Here is a 23508-nt window from a genome sequence, read left to right as displayed (position 1 = left end):
TCCAATTAAATTCAGATAAAAAGTGATGAAAAAGATGCCATGAAGATTATGGGACAGAGCAGCATTTTTTGAAACTATGTCTCAGACTAGCCACAGGATGGAAGGCAGAATGTGCAATAGCCTTACGAGGCTTTAGAGATAAACTCACCCCTGACCAGCCATGGGGCAAAAACTGGCCCTCAGCCCAGTATTTCCCGTTGATGAAGAAGAGGCCTGCGATCATGATGAACACCCATACTGCCAGGTTCAGTACGTTGAGGATGTTGTTGAAGCCCACGGAATTCTTTACCCCCAGCGCAACAATAATGGTGACGATGATCGCAATCACTAGAGCCAGAAGGTCAGGGTATGATTCTTCACCTTTCCCTAGAGGGCAAAGATACGAGTTAATATTGTCCAGAGGGAAAAAAGGGCCATGTAAACTCCTAGCACCCTGTCAGGCATTTGCACTCAGCTCTGGCAAGGGTGATCAGTTTGTCATGGAGGGAGGAGAAGCAAGTGTGTGCGGGCATGCTTGTCCACATGTGCGCTTGTGTGCAAGTGTGTGTATGTGTGTGCACGTGTGACTACACTGTGGTCCACAAGTGTCTATTGGCAAATGGGAAGGTTTTGGTATATAGGTAAGAAGACCTGATATCCTGGACCCAAAATTGTGCGACATGACATGACAATGACAACACGGCCTATGGAACCGTGGCATAGAACACTTGAAGTCAGATCTGTCCTGAGACAGTCTTGGTGTATATATGGATTTAACATGTTATTTCAAAACTGGTTTATCTTCACTATTGTTCACTTTATAGTCCATAAATTTTCCATTCCATTCCAGCAATCTTTTCATTTTTAGAAAGTTTTAAAATGTGTATCTTTGAAAGCTATTGGAAGAGGGGTGTTCTTTGCATTTATGTGTATGTGGTTGCAGAGAAAAGAAGCAGTGAACACACCCCACCTATTTGGCTTGGTCTGTTGGCCAGTGGACTCCTGCCCTCTATAGAGGGGAAAAGGCACTGCCTCAGCTGTCAGGCTCCTGAATTTCAGCTGTACTTTTGCCCATGATCAACTGTGTAGCCTTGGGCAAATGCCTCAGTTCCCTGGACCTCATCTGTAAAGTGAGGGGTTTGCACTACCTGATTTTGGAGGCCTTTTCGGACCTAAAAACTTCGTGAAATCAGTATACTGTGGAGATGTGGTCTTCATACTTTTTAATCTTCTCATGGTATCAGGATGCTCAACAATTTTTATCAATTCTTCTGAGATAGGGACACCAAAGTCACATGAGTAGCACACAGCCATGGAAGTTGTACTTGGAAGTTCTGTGGCAAGACCCCCAAGCTTCCTCAACTATAGTGTGGTTCCCATGAATATGAGAGGGTAAAGTCAGACGTCAGGATGGAAAGCAGGAGCAAGCGATGGATGGAGCTCCTGGTATTTGTTACATGAAGTTCTGGTTATTTAGTATTTACCCAGTTATATTACCCCTCCTTGACTTCTGCTAGACTGGAATCCATTTTGTCCCTTTTAAAAGTATATTTTGTCATTTAAAAATTAACACATGCTTATTTGTGAAAATTTAAAAAAATCTGATGAAACCACTGGAGAAGTTCATTACAGTTATTTTTCCTGCATTGGTTTTATTTTTATATAGTTATAAACATGATGCATATACAATTTGTATCCTTTGTCACATGACATTACATCAAAAACATATTCCATGTTATTACAACAGTCTTCCCAATCATCCTTTTAAAGCTTTAAAGCTACATAATATGCTTCCACAATTTACGTAATCATTTGCTCCACTGTAGAATACTTAGGCTGCTTCTAATTTTTTTATTATAAATAAGGCTGTGATGAATATTTTTTCATATAAAGCTTTTATGGAAATTAGGATGATTTCCTTAGGATAGATTCACAAGAGGACTACTTTGCAAAAAAAAAAAAAAGAGACATATTTAAGGCTTTTGATACATTTTGTCAAATTGAATCCTGAAAGGGGAGCCCATTTATTTGTTGGAGTAAGAGGATATGGCAGTCTCACCCAGGCCGTTGAGGGTTCCCACGCTGTCCACCATCCAGTGGCTGATGGTGTGGTTTGCTAAGGAGTCGAACATGCTGCTCAGAGCACTGGCACCAGCTGCAGTGCCAATCAGGTACTCCAGGATCAGGTTCCAGCCAATGAAAAACGCCACAAATTCCCCGACAGTGACGTAGCTGTAGGTGTAGGCTGACCCCGTGGTCTTGGGGACGCGGACTCCGAACTCTGCATAGCAGACACCTGCGTGGGACAAGCACACATGGGTGGTGGACTTCAGGAGAGGAGCTAACCTCTTCACCAAGATGTTTAACCATCTTGGGTACAAAATACTGGGAATCTCTGCAATCTTAGAACAAACACATGAAATTTTATATATATGAATAAATTCAAGGCCAATTCTAACGTCTTGCAACGTCAGTTCTGAAAAACTTTTAACCTGAATGCCTGCGAAGGCAATCAAAATGGATTCTAACAAACTATTGGAAACTGCTTTTTATTTAGAAACATTCCTATTTGCTGTATATGTCTCTGTGATGTTCCTTAGGTGTCAGAGATCCTGAATGAACGTGGGCCTAGGTCATTATGACCCCCACACTTAATGGCTACATTAGGTTAACATTCTTCTCTTTCATTTTTAAATATTATGGATGGAGCTCCTCATTTGAGAATGAGAGTTCAAGCGATCTGTGAAGATTTTGTACTATATATGGGAGGTGGGGTTGATAAAACATGCAAATGTAAATAAGTGACTAAGTTTTTAACAGGAAATTTAATATGTGGAAAAGACAATTTAATGAATACTTATAGAATGCCCACTATGTGCTTGGCAGGGTGCTAAGTGCTGGGAATAAAAAAGGCAAGTGAGACATGACCCTGACCTCAAGGGAAGGTATACCAAAAGATCAGTGTCCATCATAGGCTGCATAAACTCAATAATGCAGAGATATATAGGAACAGAGAAAGTAGAGAGGAGAGATGTGCATCAGCTGGTTTTGAGGTATATGGAGGAATTAACTGGGCAAAGAAGGTGGACCATGAAGCAAAGACATGGTGAGTAGGCAGTCTGAAGTATTTGGGTGGAGGGAAGTGTGCATGAGGGGACTGGGGGCAGAAAGCCTGGAGAGGTAAGTAGAAGCCATGTATTTTCCAAAGTGGGTCAAAACCCACTTCCACGAGAATCATTTATTAAATCATAATTTCAGGGATGAGGACCAGGAATCTGCATTTTCACAAGCTCTCCACTTATAATTGAAAAACACTAGTATATTCCCTCATTCTTTGATGGGATTATAGATCAAATTAGAAAGAGACTGGGAATACGCCAAACTTCTGGGAGTTGGGAGCATTTCCTACGTCATGCTGGGGACTCTGGGTCTGAGGCCAGTGGGTGGGGTGCCAAGTTGGATGACAAATATAGGACAGCTTGGAGGAAACACACCAGGAATGGGATGTAGAAAGGATTTCAAAGTAAACTTTACCTTCAGTCACAATTTTAAGGGCCAACCCTGAGGTTTTACATCACAAATCAGGGAATAAAATCAATGCAAGGAAGCAAAAACAGAGTTATCAGAAGCCAGGACACAATGAATGATTAAAGGTGATGCAGTATCTCTTTTCCTACCCCTTAGTGCTGTCAGCTCTCAGGGCATTCATGTGGAAGGAGCACTGGAAAAGTGGGGCTGTGCTCCTTTCTCAACTTTGTCTTGACCCTGTTCATTCCTTTATATTCAGTTTCCTTCTTTGTAAAATAAAGGAATTAGACAAGGATGCTCTTTTAAGGGTCTTCCTATTCTGACACTCTAGGATTCTACCTGTTTCATTGAATTTTATGGATTTTGCTGCTAAGTATATTGGCCATAGTTTCCTTTTCTTTTACATCAATTACTATATTGTTCTATATATGGAGACATTCTCAGGGCTAGCAAAGCCATCAGTGTCTGCACTGAATAGCCTAGGCCACCGTTTATTTTGAGTTCTTATGTTGGCCCCCCCCACCCCTTTGTAAAACAGTTTTCCACCTTCTTCCTGGAGGTCAGACTGTCAGTTGTTTTTTTTTTTTTTTTTTTTTGTCGCTGACACAGGGGTGATTTTGAGCAGGCAGACCACCTGTGATGTTTAAATTGTTAGAGTGAGTCTAAAATTAAGAGGAATTGTTCTCTGAAGGAAGGGCTGGAGAATTTTTCCATGAGGAGAGTATAGAGTGTAAAAGCACTGAGTATGAGGACCTGATAGTGTTTTCTTGAATGCTTGAAGGACTTTTGTGCTCTCATCTCCTGAAGAGAGTTGGGTTTGCAGATACACATTAGGCTGCCCTTTTAGTGTGGTGTGAGGAAGGGATTAGGAGGCAATCCTAATTCTACTCTTTGGTGTAGGATCCACAGCTTTACCCAATAATTCTTATATCCTATGAGTTTCTTCTCTTCACCCTCTTTACTCCTAATAATGCACAAGGCTTGTAAATTGAAGTTTCTCTACCAATGCTTTTGAAATTGACATTAAATTTGATTGTAAATTTAATTTGGAGAGCCAGTATTATGAAGTTTGGGCAATCAGTGGTTCTCTCTTTAATATTTGATCTGCCAAATTAGATGTAAAAATACCCAATTCAGCATCAGAACCCACTTGCCAAGGGTAATTGGCAAATAGCCAAGTCTCCCTTTGGTCTTGTGAAGGAACAAGTGCCCTGCTGCCCTGAGGCAGAGACAGAGGCCCTGAGCTGGGCACGGTGCAGGAGCATATGAAGTCAGTCATTTAGTTCCCATCCTGCTTGGATGCTGATAGCTGGAGTTTGGGAAGAATAGTGGGAAAATCAATTAGACACTAACTGGGTAAGACAATTTCTGCTCCTAGAGACCATTCTTTTGGACACTTTGTAAAGGATTTTATTTTTGCATCTTTCTGATTTATTTGCATGCAAGAATCCAGGCTTTTAGTGGGCACTACAGAGTATCCACCCTGGCAATGAAGCTCAGTGGTGAAGAGTGATTTCAACCCCAAATGTCCTGAAAAGAGCCAGAAAATGTTGTCAGTCACTCAACTTTTCTCAAATATCTGGTGTGTAAGAGAGACATATTCAAAGGTATCTTTCTAATTTCAATAAGAAATAAAAACCAAAGAAAGGGAAACCATGGTTTTTATTCTAGGTCATGTAATAACTGAGTGTCTAAGGGCAGGTTACTTTCCTAACATGGGTAAAGGTAGGGGGCCAGATAGATAAACTTTAGGGTCCCTTCTAGTGCTATCATTCTTTGGTTTCACAGAATCAACTTTCAGTCATTTGAGTCAGTGGGGGCAGCCCTGGAGACAATACAGGAAACCAGTAGTTCTCAGCAAAAGTAGTACTGCTGCCTAGGGGGAATTTTGGAAATCTGTGAGGGTGTCCATTGTTCTCATGAGGATTGTGGGCACCTGAAGCATTAAGTGGGTAGGAGCCTGTGCTGTTAGACATTCTACAGTGTGGGACTGTCCCACAGAATGAGGCATTGTCCTGTGTGTTCCATAACTCCTATGGGTCAAAATGGACATGTTTATAAAAACAGGTTTATAAATTATAAAAACCTGTTTATAATTTCTGATCCTGAGTCTATCTCCATTTTATATATTAACACATTTTTTTCATGATTTCATATACATTGAATTTTCTAGGGCTGCAACAACTGGGTAAATTGAGGGACAGTTGTAATTTGTTTTGTTTGGAATTTACCAAGAGTTGGCCATTATTTTGGAAAATCATATCATCAAGAGTAACATGAGTCATGGTCTTCAAACATCAAACAGCACACCTGTGTGAGTGTGCATTTATAGTGGTTCTGTAAATGACAGCAGACTTCTGACGACATCATTATCTCTCTTATTGTACTTATGCCCCGGCTTCCACACACTGAAATATTATTTTTACTAAAAGTGACTTTTCTTTAATTTATCTTCCATACTCAGGGCATATTGACTTTTTAAAAAATTAAGTGTGTAGCTCTGGAAGACAGTAGAGGTTTCCTCAAAAAGTTAAAAATAGAAGTACCCTATGATCCAGCAATTGCATTACTAGGTATTTACCCAAAGAATGCAAGAGTACTAATTCAAAGGGATACATGCACCCTAATGTTTATAGCAGCATTATCTACAAGAGCCACATTGTGGAAATAGTCCAAGAGTCCACTGATTGATGAATGGACAAAGAAGAATATTTTTCAGTCATAAAAAAGAATGAAATCTACCATTTGCAATGACATAGATGGAGCTAGAGAGTATGATGCTAAGCAAAATAAGTCAGAGAAAGACAAATACCATATGATTTCACTCATATGTGGAATTCAAGAAACAAAACAAATGAGCAAAGGGGAAAAAAAAGAAAGAGAGGCAAACCAAGAAACAGACCCCTTTCTATAGAAAATAAACTGAGGGTTAGTAGAGGGGAGTTGGATGGAAGGATGGGTTAAATAGGTGATGGGTATTAAGGAGTACACTTGCTGTGATGAGCACTGGGTGTTTTATGGAAGTGTTGAATTACTATGTTGTATACGTGAAACTAATATTACACTGTATGTTTTTTTTTTAAAGATTTTATTAATTTATTTGACAGAGGGAGAGAGAGAGAGAATGAACAAGCAGGGGGAGAGGCAGGCAAGTGGGAGAGGGAGAAGCAGACTCCCTACTGAGCAGGGAGCCTGATGTGGGACTCGATCCCAGGACCCCAGGATCATGACCTGAGCCTAAGGCAGATGCTTAACTGACTGAGCCACCCAGGCACCCCTACCCTGAATGTTAACTAACTGGAATTTAAATAAAAACTTAAAAAAATAAAATATAATTTCAATAACTATAAAAAAAGAAAATTAAGTGTGCAGGAAGGTAGCATTATCTCTAGTTTGCATTTTAGGGTAGCAAAAGAAGAATTTCAAAGTATTTATTACCTAAAGTTGATTCGGTGTACTAGGGTGGAGAATCACTATTCTAAGTGAGAGAAAAATTTATAAATATTCTCTATTCAAGTTAGTAATGCATTAAAAAATTTCTTCCCCTGGGGTTGTCTTCCTAGTCATATTTGCCTTATGCTATTATCAAAGTGATTCTGCATTCCTTGGCTAACCATCAAGTGATTGGAGAGGGAGAGATATATTGATTCCAAAAGTATAACAGCATAGCTGGAGAAAATCAATATGAAGTGCAATGTCGGGGTAAAGATAGCCATCATGAGTGACTGCCTGCTGCAGACCATCGGGTGAAGTTTCCCAATGTAGTTGTTCAGAGATGGCAAGTCCAGGTCCTCGACAAATACAGAGGATTCATTTGAGCAGAACAAGAGGGAATAGAGCGATTTCTCATAGCCTGCAAGTCAGATATCCTTTTCAAATTATCCACTCTTTAAGTATATTGTAAACATACCCTTCTTTTCATTTTGTCACATCCCTAGTGTTTTGTTTTTTTTCTATACCCAGGACTGTTTTTGGTTAAATCGACAAACTGCCAGCCTAAGGAGCAAACTTAGGATTTACGCATTGAAAAGCGGGTTGGGATAAGATGCCAAGGGGATTCCGTATTTGAAATATTCTCTAATGATCTCCTCTTGCGTACCCTAAATGGTGTATGATTTGGAGTTCAGAGAAATTTGGTCCTTTTCACTGTGAATTTCTTTCCTGAACTCAGAGAGTCTGTGGTTCTATCACAAATAGGTATAATCAGCCAGCCTTACATTAACTACTCGCAGAGAGCCCGTGGACGATGTTGAACTTTCCAAACTGTGCCCAGTATGGTGCCTCCAATAATCAAAATAATCACTATTTGTGCGTCCCACCACGCACAGCCTGCTCTGGTTCTCTTTTACTCTCTTAGAACCATCTCCTCCTTCCTAAGAGGGTGTAAAAGAGAAAGATCCACCTGCAAGTAGGTGAAAGAGAAGGATTTCTCCACTCAAGAAATATATTTCCCGGGCACCTGGGCGGCTCAGGCGTTAAGTGTCTGCCTTCAGCTCAGGTCATGATCCCAGGGTCTTCGGATTGAGCCCTGCATCGGGCTCCCTGCTCCGCAGGAAGCCTACTTCTCCCTCTCCCACTCCCCCTGCTTGTGTTCCCTCTCTCGCTGTGTCTCTCTCTGTCAAATAAATAAATAAAATCTTAAAAAAAAAAGAAAAATATTTTCCTTCACATTCCACTAAAGAAAGCCATTAGATATACAAGTACTTTTTAAAAGTGTACTTTCACCTGGAAAGAGTAAATCTAGAGGTTATTCACACTTGAATGCCAATTACTCTACTTAAATAGAGGTTTTTCCATTAACATATAGTTTAACCTGTTGACTAATTTCCTAACCTATCCATCAACTAACATACCAATTTCCTACGATAACGTCTGACTTCCTAATATCTTTTAAGTGACACCGTTTTTTTTTTTTTTAAAGATTTTATTTTATTTTAAAGAGAGAGAGAATGCAAGTGTGGTGAGGGGCAGAGGGAGAAGGAGAGAGAATCTCAAGTAGACATCACGCTGAGCACAGAGCCTGATGCGGGGCTCAATCTTATGACCCTGAGATCATGACCTGAGCCAAAATCAAGAGTCAGATGCTTAACCAGCAATGCCACTCAGACACCCCTAAGTGACACACATTGTTAAGTGCCTACTATGTGAGGCACTGAAGTGAATGCCAGAGACAGAGATCTCTTGACCTTGAAGCATCTGTATTCCAATCAGGAAAGAGTTTAATAAACAGGTGATTCTGCCTAGCCAGTATTTAATACTATACAGTATTTATGAGGTGTTATGGGAGCCCAGTGGGGTGAGTGGTTTTTAGACAGCACGGTCCTTCATTGCTGGGGAAGTCAGGATGAAAGGGTAAGTTTCTGATCACATATTGAAGGGTGAGCTGGGCTTTTCCAAGCAAAATAAAATGGGAAAGGGTGATCTTAGGCAGATGGAAGGGGTAGCTGGAATGACACCTGTGGGCTGCTTTGGAGATTGAGGAGGATGAGTCTGCAGAGGTGAACTGGGATCAAGTGACTGAGGGAGTGAGATCTTTTTAATAAATTGGGGGAATCTAGCTGAAAAAAACCACCCAGTCCATCTACTTCTAGAGTTTTAAAGCTTTGTCTTGGTTGTAAAACCCTCTTTGCACACGTAGTGTGCATTTGATAGTCTCATACAAAAATAAGTAACAGTTGGGTGGCTCTGTTTGAGGAGGGGGTTGGGAGACCTGAGGCTGGTCTGCTCAGGATCCCCCTCATCCCATATCTCCCCAAAGCTCTGACCTTCCTCTGTGGACTCACGGGGCTGCACTGAGCATGGTGCGGAATGGGTGTCAACTGCTCACTGGGGTTGTTCTCTTGATGGTTTATGTGCCTGAGCCCCAGACCTGAAGCTGCCCCTTTGATTAAGGACAGAGATTAATGGCTAGAATCAAAGCTACTGATATGTGGTTCTAGGAGCTTTCATTCATTCATTCATTCATCCATCCATCCATCCAAAACACTTATAAGATTCCATCTCTATGCATCTATGTTAGCTTTCAGAGATTTAAAGGTGAAGAGGAAGAACACAGTTCCTTTGTTGTGGGTCTTATAGTCCAGTGGAGAAGACAGACAAGAAAACCAACAATTATTATAAAATAACAAAGGAGATATTAGTTGTAGGGGCTGGGGGAAAATGCAGGAGTTGCTTTAAAAAGCTGCAAAGTTGAATTCTGAAGTAAGGTCTTTGGACAGCCAGAAGGACTCTCCCTAGGGAAAGAGGATATGGGAAGGGGTGGGGAGGGGTCTCCAAGAAAATAATTTGCCAACACTGCAGCTCCATTCAGGCCTCTGGGATCAATAACATCGGGAGTGTTGCTCAGAGGGTCAGTAGGGCTTTCTTGGGTGACTGGCCATAGGTCACAGATAGCAAGCCTGAGCAGTTATTTTGAACATACTGTATCTATCAGTGATTCTCAGTCATGAAGTCAGTTACTCCTGAGAGCCAATTATCTGCCATCTCCCAGACACAGGATGGAATCAGCCATCGGACTGAACCAGTGCATCCCACCAAACAAGTCTCTAAGAAAGTCCTCACCAAACAGCATTTTGCTGAGATGGTTGTTACTCATTTCCTTCTCATTTTGTTAGTTTTCTCAAAACATCTTTTTTTCTGTTTATAAATTCACAGCAGGGCTAAGATGTGTTGTCTATATTGCTGTGGTTGGTACTACTGCTTAAATGTGGATTGGGAGTGGGCTGTAAGGAGAAATCACAGGACCTCAGAGAGAAATAGAGTGTGAATTCTCTTGGAAACATTTGTTTTGTTTGTGACACTGAATTCCAAATGGTGAATAATGAAGTATCCCCATCACTGCTGTCCCCCTTGAGAAGCAGGTTGCTGAGTTCTCAGAAACCTCTCTTCAGCTCCCTGGCATGTGGGAACCTGCCATTTTGCACCCATGTCCTCTTCCCAATGTTCTTGATTAGCCAAGAAAATTGTGCATTTCTTTCCCCAGGAGGAATCCATCAGGCTCTCTCTCTCTCTCTTCCCTGCTCCTGTCTCATCGACCTGAGCAACCTTGGTCACTCCATCACCTGTCAGTGAAGCCCAGGCAATTTTAACAAACGCGTCTGGAAGAAAAGCAATTTGTCTGGCAATGCCCGTTTCTTTGCATCTAAGAAGAGACTTATAATTTTTCTGACAAAGCAGGCCCCAGGTGGACAGTAAGAGCCTGTGTTTAGGGGATGGGCAGCATCAACAATCAGGGTGTGTGTGTGACACTATTCATTACTAAACCTGACAGGACTCCAATTAAATTTGGGTAGGGAACAGAGAGCTTGCAAGGTCCCCAAACCAGAACACCAATTTATCAACACATACATGGGAAGGAAGGAAGATGTTCTCATAGTCAGAGAAGTGACCCCTGAGACAGGTCAAGGAAGTTTAATAATTTACTGATTAAATGTGACCAAACTATCTGTTTACTTTCTTCTCTAGATCTCCTTCTGTGAAAATATTTTAGAGCTTGTCAGAGATACAATTTCCATAGCATGATGAATTAGAGTATTATATCGTTTGGTCATGCTATCGTTAATGTCATCAATAGCATATGCTAGTTTATTTTATTGCTTTATCAAATGATGAAGATGGTAATAATAGTAATGCTCATGTGGTTGCTTTCAACTAAATGACCCACAGGGTTAGCTGTTCTTGGAGCCTATTTGACCTGGATTGGTCCCTCTTCATTGCTGTGGTGGCAGGTGGGCTGGGGCTGCCCTTTTCTCTGCTCCTAACATTTGTATGTAGACGACCTCAGGTCAATGTCAAAGACAGTCTTGGAAGGACAAAGATGTTACAGAAGAGAAACGCGCCTTTTTTTTTGGCATCCACCTATGCTAGGCCTATTGTACGTGCTTTCTCATCTCATGCTCAGGTCAGCTGTTTGCAAATGCCGAGGCCACCATCAGCAGCCCGTCTCTGCTTTAGGAGAAGCAGTGAGCGTTGTAGGAGCCACCCAGCCTCTGGAGAGAGGTCTAGAGTGTGGTCGTGACAACTAAATGAGATATTGCACACAGATCACTTTGCCCAGTGCCTGGCACACAGCAAGTGTTTACTAAATGACAACTACAATTAGTACTAACTATGGCCTTGAGTAAGGCATCCAATTCACTGAGTGTTAGTTTCCCCATCTGGGAAGTGGCGATAGTGGTCCCTACTGGGGGGGTGCAATGGGTCTGTAAAGGAACGTGTGCACTGTTCTGACATGCAGTGGGCACTCCTCCAGTGGGAGCCATGGGGATTAGTACAGAGGAAGAAGGGGAATCCCACAGACTTTCTTAGCAGTAGCCTCCTGAGTGTTTATGCAGGAGCCTCTGCCTTGCGGGTGGGATCAAAGGGGTTGGAAGCACGAATTGTTGGCAGATGGTTTTAGATGCTTAGCATTGGCAGGGATATCAGAAATCATCTGGAGTCTAGACCAAACCCTATGTGTGCCCAATTCACTTCTAAATCAGAACCTGGAAAAGTTCCTTCTTAGGTTTTACATCTTTAATCTGGAAACATATGTTCTCTTCTGCAGGTCCAGTCAGAAATTGTGAGGATGGAGAGAAATTTCCCGTTTTCTTGCTCAACCTTTCTTCAGGAGGCCTCCAGCCCCTCGTTCAGATGACTCTGACAACTGGGTTAGGAAGGCTTTGTGCAGAGAGGACAGAACAGGAGTAAAGTGACAGCTGGCCATTCTCGTGCACCCAGATATTTTTCAGCTCACCACTCTCTATGAGTACGCAGTGCCCCCATTTCTAAAGCCGATGAAAGGGGGGCCAACAGACCTAAGAAGCTTCTGTGAGGGGTCCAAGCCATCCCTCCCTGCCCTGACGGTTTTGTGGCTGGGGTTAAAGGTGAGTGCTAAGAGAGCCCGTTCCAGCCCTTATGTGGCTCCTCAGACCATCTGACGAGCAGGTGGGTCCGGGTTCCACTGGGATGGGCTGCCTTCCCAGCAGATGCCCAGGAGCGTGAGACACAGCGAATCTCTCATGGGCCTGGATCTGTTCTCGGTGGAGGACGTTCCTAGAGACATGAGACACCCCTCATAAAAGAGGGGTGCCATCGCAACTTTTTCCCAAACAGGGCTAATGTGCAGGGAGGACACCATGAGGAGGGGCGCCGAGTGTTCGGAGCAGATGCTGGGCACGTGCAAAGCTCCTGAGCCTCCGTACACAAAGTCAGCTTTGTACCAGGCTCCTCCAGGGTGAGGGTTGATGCCTGGCATCACTCCTCTTCACGGGCTTTTATCTCATGGCGGTCATGCCTTACTCATTTTGAGCACTTTTTTCAGTGCACAGAGTTGAGGCTGCTTAAATATCACCTCTTCAGAAGGAGTACTTTGTCATGGGAGCCTGTTTAAGTTCCTTACAGCACTTACCACAATGTGTAGTTATATGTATTCATTTACTTGTTTTCTGAGGCGTAGCCTCCTTGCACGTTTTGAAGCACAATTGTTTTGAAGGGGGCTATCCTGGTAGAGATGAGAATTCCTCTTGGGGAAAATACCTTCAGATCTAAAAGAATGTTCTTTGTGCAAAGTTCATCTGGCAAAAGGGTGGATAGGAGGCAGGCCTGCTGGGTCTTCTGCTAGGTATGCACCAAGGGGCTTCAGATTCTGAGACACGGAAGCTCATTCGCATTAAGAACAAATGGAGCCTCCTTAGGTTGGAGACCTGGACAATTGTATGGCAGTGGTGATAAGAACATGAGGAAAAGATACTGAGCATTTGCCATGTACACCGGCTATCCTAAGCACTTTACATACACACTCTTCATGAGGCGCTTATGACGCAAAACTGTTACTATTTCCATTTACAGATGATGAATCCAAGATCTAGACAGGCTATTGGGACTTCCCAATCTTTCCCACTTGACAGAACACACCCAGAGAATGGTCACGTTTGTATGGCTGTGAGAAGGAGGGCAATATGCACAGGGGCGAGGCTGCTCACAGGTGGCGGTGATAGCCCGGGGCCTCTGCCACCTCCCAGCTGTGCCAAGGGCTCAATACCCTCAATAACCATTGTAAATGGCAGAGCAGGGCTTGCAGTGAGGTGGATCTGTTCCAAGAGGGCTAACCCCACCTGGCGCCAGATGCTACCTGGTGTTGGAAAGTGTGTGTGTGTGTGTGTGTGTGTGTGTGTGCATGTGTGTGTGTGTGCGCATGTGCATAATGTTGAGATATTGGACCTTTCTATACAAATCTTTCCCCTCCCTGGGTTCTTTTCTTACCCTCCTACAGGCAATAGAATCTGAACTGTTCATTTTGCAGAGAAGGAAACTGAAGTCAAGAGGTGAGTGACTTGCCTAAGTGTCCTGAGCTGCTGAAGAACAGAGCTGGAATAAGGGCTCAGGTGTCCTGACTTCTGTCCCGGGCCCTGTGGTCTCTTGCAGTGCTCAAGATGATTTCAACGTGTGCCTGTCTGGTTTCTTTGCATGGATGTTCAGAGTTCTTTCCTGCATTCTGCAGCACATCTGCCATGACGCTGAGCCCAGAGCAGGTAGCTGGTCCCTCCCACACCACACTAGCTGCTCTTGGCATGCACTGTCCACTCTACCAGGAGACGTAGAAGATGTCAAAGGAGCCCAGGTTCTTCTTGGTTTGCTGGAGGAAGCTCATTTCAGAATCAGCAATTTAAGTGACTTGTAGAGTTTTATTAAAATGAGCTCACCTTCTCTGAACTGGTAACTGACATCCTTCCTACAGGGCTGTCAATGAAGCTCTATATAGAAGACTTACATGAACTTCACAACACCCTTCTCACTGCTGACAGGTGACAGAAAGGCGCTGAGCTTAGAAAGCATTTTCATGACCTGGGTTACAGAAGTTATGATCTAGAAAAGTCCTCAACTCATCAATAGAATAGGGTGAGCTACCTGCTCTTTTGAAACCCCAACAAGAGTGAAGGGTTTCTTGATACGCATGATTCTCTTTGGTGAGTTCTTAAGTTTGGAGGCATGCATCTGCATGAGGCAGTTTGGGGGTAATAGCCTCTGGAGCCAGGCAGAATCAAAGTTAGATTCAACCTTGGCCACTGCTTGCCTTAAGGGCCTGGATAAGTCACCTTATTTCTCTGACCCTCAGTTTTGTCATCTGCAAAATAAATATACAATGGCACTTATATTGTAGGATTTGCTGGGAGGATTATGCAGCTGTGTGCAGCTAGTGCAGGCATATCAGAAGTCCCCAGTGGTTTAGCTGTTATGATTAATAAAATGCGGACACTAATAGTCGGGAGGTTGAGAGCATTAAATGCACAGTGCCCGGGGCATGGTATTGGATTAATAATAATAAAAACAACAACAATAATAATGACTAACATTTACCAAGTGCTTAATAAGTTATGTCTTAGAGACTTTACAAACATCGAGGGTAGCTGCTATCATTATTAATATTTCGACAAAGAGCTGTGAGCTTGGACAATATTTTGGAGAGCTGGTTTTCCAGAGGCTTGAAGACTGGCATTCATCTGTTCATCTTTGCCTTTCCTCTATACTCTTTCAGTGTTTTTGCCTCTCCCACCACCAGTATGGTTAAGAGCAGCACTCAGATACCTTTGGGTGAACAAAGAGATGCAAGCTTGTGGAATGAATGAGTGATCCTAGATCACTGAGAACGACCAGCGATGCAAAAAGTCCAACCCTCCTGTGTTCATCTCTCTAGTCTGGCTTCAGTTTGAGGAGGGGAAAATGGTCTGTTCTGAAAAACAAAACAAGGGAACTCAGCAGATTCTCTAAATAGACAGAACCTTTAGAAATCTTCCTTGGTCATGAAAATCCAACCTGAGATGAATACTGCAATGGGGAGATTCTGCTTAGGCTTTGCAAAGATCCAGCCCAGGGAGGAGGTTTGGGAGCCCTGCCTGTGGGAAAGGCATCTGCTTGACAGAGCGCTGCTCCCCTCACCACATCCCCAGGGTTTCAGCTCCCATGGTCTCACCTGATGATGGATTAGAAGATGCCAAAGGGCAAATGAGGATGGCAGGAAATACAAATTAGAAACCTTAGTGCCAAACCGTAAATTAAGAATGCCAAGAAAAATGCTACTCGGCCTGGTGGCCCATATTGCCTTTTAGATGCTTGGCTTCAAAGATCTCAGCTTGCTTAAATGGAAAAGCATGAGCTTTGGAGTCCTGCATTTTGAGGTGAGGGTTCTGGCCCTGCCACTATCTGCCTCCCTCCCAGGAAGTTACTTTAACCACTGACTATCTTTTGAGGGAAGAAATCAAGTCACTCTTCTCTCCACCGTGTGGGTGAGGATAGGAAGGAAGGGCTATGTGGGAGCCCCCCTGCGGTGTTCTGCACACGTGGATTTGTTTATCGTCCATGGTGGTGTTCTGTGGCGGTCCACTTTCCTAGGGTTTTCTGCTTCTACTTTCACTTTCTGTCACCAGAACTGTTGTAAATCTGTTATTCTAATGACATTATTTCAAAAACACTTTCATTTGTTCTCTTTTCTCATTTAGAGAGGGCATTTATCCCTCTGCTACATCCTCCCTCGCCCACCCTTGCCCACACCCTCTCCATCCTAAGCTTCCTTCTGATCTCCGCTCATACTCTCTTGCCTGTTCTGTAAGTACGTGCAACACCAGTATCTCCACCTCTACTTTATTCCCACCGTGTTACTACAATACGGATCTGATTGTGTCTCTTGATCTCTTGGCCTGTCCTCTTGGGCAGGGCTTCCCGCTTGGTCCCCAAGTCCCTCCTCTAAGAACCCACTTTGTTTAGTGAATGATCCTGATGGACCATTTTAGTTAGGGGACAATAGTCTTTGGAGAATGCCTGGGATGACATTGTAGAGAGATAGAGACAGAGACTCCATGGGAGCAGAGACTCAGAGTTGGCAGAACTAGGAAAAGGTAAGCCTCACAATTCCCTATTGAGTTATTGAGGGGGACTCTAGATTTTCCAGTTATACATTATGGGGAATCAGAACCAATTTTATTTAAATATGTCAGAAGAACTTGATCTCAGCAAGCTGGAGGGCTTAGGGGTTGTACACCCACTATAGATGTAGCAGTGACAGGCAGTTTTCCTTTTCTTTTCCATTAGCAGAGCTTCTGTAATACTGGGGTTGACAATGTACCCAGTCAGAAGACCACACTTCATAGCCTCACTTGCTGTGGCCACGTGTTCCAGTTTCAACCAATGTAAGTTATAGAGAAGGACCTATAGAGATAACTTACATGTAAGTTATAGAGAAGGACTTATGAAAAAGTTTCTTAAAAAGGGGACAGAAATAGGGGAAATGACCTGTCTCAACTTTCTGTTCTCTTTCTTGCCTTCTGGAACTCAGATGCACTGACTGGAGCTCCAGCAGCCATCTTGGATCTTGAAGTCACCTTAAGGAGGGAAGCCGAGCATCCTCCATGGTCGAGCACAAAGACTAAGGGCTGAATCCCCATAACTGCAGAGCCACAATAGCAGCCCCCTCCAGATTCTTTCTACACAAGAAAGAAGTGAAATTGTCTCTTGTTTTTGGTTTTCTGTTGTGTGGGATTGAATCTGACCATAATCTGCTAACACAGTAGCAGATGAGCAAAGGGATTACCATGTGAGCTCTGGAGTCAGACTGCTTTCACTCCATTCCCTGCTCTGTCACCTCTTAATCAGGGACCTTAAGCAAGTTACCAAACTTTTCACAAATCTCTGTTGTCTCATCTGTAATGTGAGGATAATGACACCACTTATGGCATAGAGTTGATGTGAGGATTAAGTAACATAGTGTGTTAAGCACTTAGAACACTTTTGGTACACAGTAAGTGCTCAATAAATGGTAGCTGCTGCTGCTATTATTACTATTATTACTACTATTGTTGCCCTAGGTACCCATCAGATTGGATGTTCATCTCCATCCATAAGCAATGGGTCCTTTAGAGTAGAATTTCTTGTTTGTTTTTGGTACTGCCCCAGAACTGGCAGATGGTGGGTACACAATACATCTTTACTGAACCACATCTTATTAGATTTTGTCAACTATTTTTTTATGAGTAGATAATAAAACTCACTGGTATTGTGCATCAGATTGGGGACTGATGCCCTGTAAGCACACTGTCACTTCATCCCTACCAAAACCATTTGAGATACAGGCCTAAAGGGTTATTGTAGGATGTGCATGAGCTTAGGAGTCATTCAGACCTACATTCTATTTAAGGTTCAAATTTGGTAATATTAACAGAGAACTGGAAATAAACTTAGGGAAAAAAGTCAAAGCAGGCATCCTCACTCAAGTTCCTAGGAGGCTCTTAGGGCTTTGAGTGGCCAGATGTCACTGGCATGGTGGCTTTGCTCGTGTTTCTTCCTGAGTCAACAGAATTAGACAAGCTCTGGAAGCCATCCTGCTTCTGTTCCTCAGTCTTTCAACATGGTTGTAGGTGGGAACAGGAAGGAAAACTATTTCCCCTATCTCGTTTATTTAATCTGGTGTATTCAAAGAGTTTTTTTATGTTTGGTGTGGGCATGGGGTCTGGCTGTGGCCTGCTGAACTATTAAAGAGTAGATAAGACCTTATGGACAGAGGGTAAAGGTTACAGCACAAGCTGCTTCCTCTGATAAGTTTCCCTCCACCTGCAATAGGGCTGTGGGCGATATGGTGTTGGGACATGACTGGTAGGAGGAGCTTGGGAGGTTTCTGTAAATTTGGCTCTTGTCAATTTGTAGAGGAAGTGGCTCTCTGTCTTAGATTTGTTTCATTGTATAAGCTAGTTTGCATGGCACAGGGTATGATGCCACAGGGCCAAGAAAATCTCTTAAGAATCTGCTGGCCAAATAATTTATATCCTAACATATGTTTTCTCTTTTTGTAGGTCATAGTTGAAGCAGGAGTTAAGTTTTGGTCCCAATGATAGAGTAGTTCTTAACCCTGGCTGCACATTCAAATCCTCTGAGGCTCTTAAAAAAATATCATTCCCTGGGTTTGACCCCAGTCCAACTGAGATAGAATCTCTGGGGGTAGAGCCTGGGCATCAATGTATTTAAAAGGAAATATACAGGAATTAAAAGAAAACTAAAAGATGAGCCACAAAGTGGGAGAAAATATTTACAAAATCACATATGTAATAAAGGAACTATATCCAGAATATATAAGAAAATCTTAAAAGTTAATAATAAGAAAATGAAGAACCCAATTAAAGAATGAGCAAAAGATTTGAACACTTCACCGAAGAAGATGGATGGCAAATAAACACATAAAAAGATGCTCAAAATATTAGCAGTTAGGGAAATGACAGTGAAAACCACACTGAAATATCATTATACACCTTTAAAATGGCAAACAAATAAAACAACAACAAAAAGCAACACCTGACAATTCTGAGGGCTAGCAAGGAACAGAACAACTGGAATTCTCAGGTATGGCTGGTGGGAATGAAATATAATACAGTCACTTTGGAAAAGAGTTTAGCAGTTTATTATAAAGTTAAACCTACGCTTACCACACAGTCTGACAATTCCACTCCTAGGTATTTGCTCAAGAGAACTGACAACTTGTGTTCACACAAAAACCTGTATATAAATATTTGTAATGGCTTTATTTATAATGACCCCAAACTGGAACCTACTCAATTCAACATTCAACTACTAAATGGATAAATAAACTGTAGTATATCCATGCAATGGGATACTACTCAAAAATAAAATGGCACGACCCACTGATATATACAATATGAATGAATCTTAAATACATCATACTAAGTGAAAGAAACCAAACTCAAAAGATTATATATTGAATGATTCCATGTATATAACATTCTGGAAAGGGCGAAAGTAGAGGGACAGAACACAGATTAGTGGTTGCCAGGGGGTGGGGGTGGAGGAGAGGAGACTTGCAAAAGGTATCATGAAGGAATTATTTGGGGTTGATGGAACTCTTCTGTATCTTGATTACGGTGGAGGTTACATAATTGTATGTGTTGGTCAGGCTCATAGAGTTGTATATTTAAAAGAATACATTTTACTGTATGTAATCATTACTCAGTAAAGCTGAATTCTCTCCCCCAAACCATTCTTTAGAAAAAAAAAAATTCCCCAAATGATTTAAATTCATAGTCAGTGTTGACAGATGTTGTTGGTATAACAAATTTGAATCTAGGTTCTGGTATTAAAATTTCAGTTTTCTTTTATGTACAACTGGAGATAATAAAACCTACCTTGAAGAGATATTATGAATCTTTTTTTTTTTGTTTTAAAGATTTATTTATTTATTTTAGAGAGAGGACCAGTGGGAAGGGCAGAGGGAGAGGGAGAGAATCTCAGGCAGACTCCGCACTGAGGGTGGAGCCCAACGCGATGTGGGGCTGGATCTCACAACCCTGAGGTCATGACCTGAGCCAAGACCAAGAGTCTGATGCTCAACCAACTGCACCACCCAGGCGCGGTGCAGAGATGTTATGAGTCTTAAATGTGATAATGTACAAGCTCCAGCTACAGGGTTTGGAGCACAATAATCATAACCGCTTATGTAGTGCTATGTGCCAGGCATTGCAGCAGCACTCCCAGGCATCTCTGATCTTCACAGCAACACTGTGAAGGAGATATCATTATGATCATTTTCAAGGTGGAGAAACTGAGGCTTAGAGAAGTTATGGAATTTGCTCACGGTCTCACAGCCACTCAGTGGCAGAGCCAGTTTCCAAGTCTAATCTTAACATCGCTGATTACAGTACCCCTTCTGAAATCTCAATTAATTTCAAACATCCCGCTTTTTGGCTTCACGTCTATCCCCCTAGTGCACTTTCTTAGTATTTTCAACGGTGTCTTCAGGGTTGATCCAGTTTTGGTAAGGCCAGAAGGAGAAAGGAACATGTATTAAAAAGTCTGAAGATACAAGAGAGTTCGATTATCGTGATATGGAAAAGTGGAGAAGTGGTGGGAATTTGGTCAGAGGAGATGCAATTACAGGGATGATGATATGGGAGTGGCAAAAAGACAGCAGAGGGGGCCTTCCCTTTGTTCAGTGACAAAGCATCATAGAATGAGAGGCCTGGTTGGAGTCTTCTGTTATAAATACTCTAGCTGGGCTCTGGCTGGGGGCTATCAGAGAATTCTGGCTGGCCTCAGTCACAGAGGGTAGAGAAGGGTATGGATGAAGCCACATGTGGAAGGGGGGCATCCCTGACTGAGAGAGAGGTAGGGTTTTCTTTTGGTGCCTGGTGCAGTGGTGAAGGCACCAGTTACTGGGCAGTTCCAGGACCTTCAAGTAGAGCTGGGCCAGTGGTGTCCTGGTAAATGCTTAACAATGGACTCTCTGAAACCAACCAACCAACACACCAAACTCTGTTTGGAGCATTTGCCATTTTTTTGTGGTGTAAATACTCCTACTATAGCCAATTTCAAGGTAACAAAGGAAAGTTGGGGAGAGGTGTGCACAATTAGGGCTCTTGGCAGCTGGTGCAAGCTGGTCCCAGCACAGCACTGGCTGGGTCAGTCTTGGGTCTTCCATATAAGCAGCAGAAAAGTCTGGGTTATATAGTGCCATGAGCAACTTGGCAGGGGGACAGCCTCCCAGAATGCAACTGAGCCTTGTTCTGATTTCTAAATATAATGTAGCAATGTGAAGGATAAGATGTGGGTGATTTGTTTGCAGTACTCACTGTGGCTTGGGGGACAGGGTCATAACAGAATGGATCCAGAGGAGAGTGGTCCATCTGCATTAACTGTGCAGGACTCAGCCATCTGCCCTGTACCTTTGGTGGGACCCCTTGTTATATGTCTGTCTTTTGTCCTACTATCGCTAATTTGTTCTATATGCTAACACTTCTCGATCTATAAATTTATAGTGAGTAAGAATCTGGCACTTCCCTCCAAATAGTTTCTTTGCCAATAAGCTTGAAAATGATTGCAATCAGGTTAACAGCTTTTGAAGTATCCACAGAAATCATCCATGTGAATAATTTATTTTCATCTGTAAGAAAAGAGTCCTCTTTTCTGAAGGAACCTCAATTATTAGGCTATTCATGCATCTTAGAGATGACTTCAGGAAAATGGATAGTTGTACAACCAACAGGGAAGTAAGCTTTGACAAGAGATAAATAAAATCAGCCTGAAATTACTTCCCTCATTAAGTTAAAAAGATGTCAAATATAAACTGGTGCACTTTCTGGTTGTGTGTTCCTGGGCTGTGCATCCCCCGTGGATGAAGGCTAGTCTGGATAGACAATATTCATGTAGAACTCTTCTTGTGATAGTGTGCATTCGTACACAGGAATCTTGATTTATGATATATGCTAGGATTCTTGCTTCTGAGGCACTGGATGAGGCCATCACGTTCCCTGTCAAGACATGAGCTGACCCACATGATCTGCCACCAAAAACCCAGCAAAATGTCATCCTTTTGCAATACAGTGCTCATGAAGCGGGATGTGTTCTTTTTACTTCTTTTTCAAGTAATTATCTATTGACCTATTCCTGGGAAGATACTGTGGGTCACATCTCAAGAGAAAACGAGGGAAAAGGAAAAGGAAAATAGGAGAGTCATTTCACAAATTATCAATATATAATTCATGATACCTTATTTAAAAAATGAGTTTATGCTTCTTTCCCAAGGAGAGAGACGGCACTGGTTGAACTATCCCTGTAGAATACAGTCTATTGAAGTGCTTGTGGCAGATGGTGCTTTGTGATTCTCACAATGGCTTTACATTTCCTAGCTTGGTTTCCTCCTGCTTGGGGGTCACAATGCCAGTTTTTGGCTCATCAAATCCCAATTATGTCAGATTTAGTGACTTGTCATTTTGCTATTCTGCCTAGCCTTTATGTATTATATTATATATATAATATAATATTATATATTATACATATGTATTATATGTATTCTGACAAAGGGATTAACCTATCTTCCATTGAAAGGGAAAGTTATGATAAAAATGGAGCCATTAGGTCATGACAAGGAATGAGAAGTTGGGAGGTGGTCAGACACCAGAATAATTATTTGTATCGAAAAACCAAGAAAAAGGAAGCTACTACAGTTGAGTCTTGAACTCCCTGGCAGTCAAGGCAAGAAAGGAGTCTGATGACTCCTTTGTTGACACTTCATACATTTCATCACTGAATATTCTAGAGGAGTGGGTGAGCAGTAACAGATTTTCCACAGGCCTTCCACTGTACTGAGACACTTACCTGATAATATGGACGCAACGGCTGCAATGATGAAGGACACAATGACACCAGGTCCTGCCATTTCCTTGGCCACCAGACCAGACACCACGTACATCCCTGTGCCCACACAGCTGCCAACGCCAAGTGAGATGAGGTCCATGGTGGTGAGCACCTGAGCTAGCTTGGTGCCATGGGCTGTGGTGGCCCCAGTTCCCTCCAGCATGGACTCCACTGGTTTGGTGCGCAAGATCCTGGAGTGCATGGCATACCAGGCGGCCCCCCACTGCACCCGCCGGGGGTCCAGGGAGGCAAGAAAGCCACTCATCCTGCGTGATAAGGGTTACGGTGAAGGTCAACTGATGGAAGAGGTTCTATGGGAGCCTTAGTGGATGCTTCTGGAACTCATCTGGTGAATAGGGATCTCCTTTTTTAGGAAAGGTCCAAAGGGACCCAAAGCAGCCTTCTCCTGGGCATGAATGTCTGCAGGAAAAACACAAGAAAGAAGACGATGAGACCAAGCAGGAACAAACGATCACTTGGAGGCATGGTTGGAGGTCAACATAATGAACTGGTTGAACAGGTCTATCTTGTGTACTCACAATGCAGGAGGGTTGCATTTTGCCCTTTGTGTCACCTCCAGTCCTAAATAACAATCTGTTGTTTGCGCTGTGTCCCTGAGTCGTTCTGAAGAAGATGGTCTGAGTCAGGGCTCTGCCACTTACTGCTGTGGGACCCTGGGTAAGTTATTCCACTTCTCTGTGCTACAGTTTCCACTGTATAATGGGGTTAATAAAGTCTTTTGCCTGGTGTTGATGTGAAGATTAGATTAGTGTCTAAAAAGAGCTTAAGACAATGCCTGGCACGTGGAAAATGCTCACCTGGCCTGGGTCTGCC

The 23508-nt window shown here is 42.7% G+C and overlaps 1 protein-coding gene across 1 annotated transcript in view; it reads right to left on the bottom strand.

The window, feature by feature from the left end:
• Positions 1-22939, bottom strand: part of SLC7A14 (solute carrier family 7 member 14) — a 49537-nt gene extending 26598 nt beyond the window's left edge. The window contains exons 1-3 of the mRNA XM_028101174.2: positions 22636-22939; positions 2039-2275; positions 149-366 (exon numbers count right to left, since the gene is read on the bottom strand). Coding sequence (XP_027956975.1) covers positions 149-366; positions 2039-2275; positions 22636-22939 — 759 coding nt within the window. The remainder of the gene's footprint in view (positions 1-148; positions 367-2038; positions 2276-22635) is intronic.
• Between the last annotated feature and the right edge of the window lie 569 nt (positions 22940-23508).

Source organism: Eumetopias jubatus, unplaced genomic scaffold, assembly GCF_037043125.1.
Source record: "Eumetopias jubatus isolate StellerSeaLion01/CBP00866 unplaced genomic scaffold, mEumJub1_p1.0 scaffold_1, whole genome shotgun sequence".
Classification (NCBI taxonomy): domain Eukaryota; kingdom Metazoa; phylum Chordata; class Mammalia; order Carnivora; family Otariidae; genus Eumetopias; species Eumetopias jubatus.
Note: the sequence above shows the minus strand (reverse complement) of the source record. Positions and strands in the feature narration are given on the sequence as shown.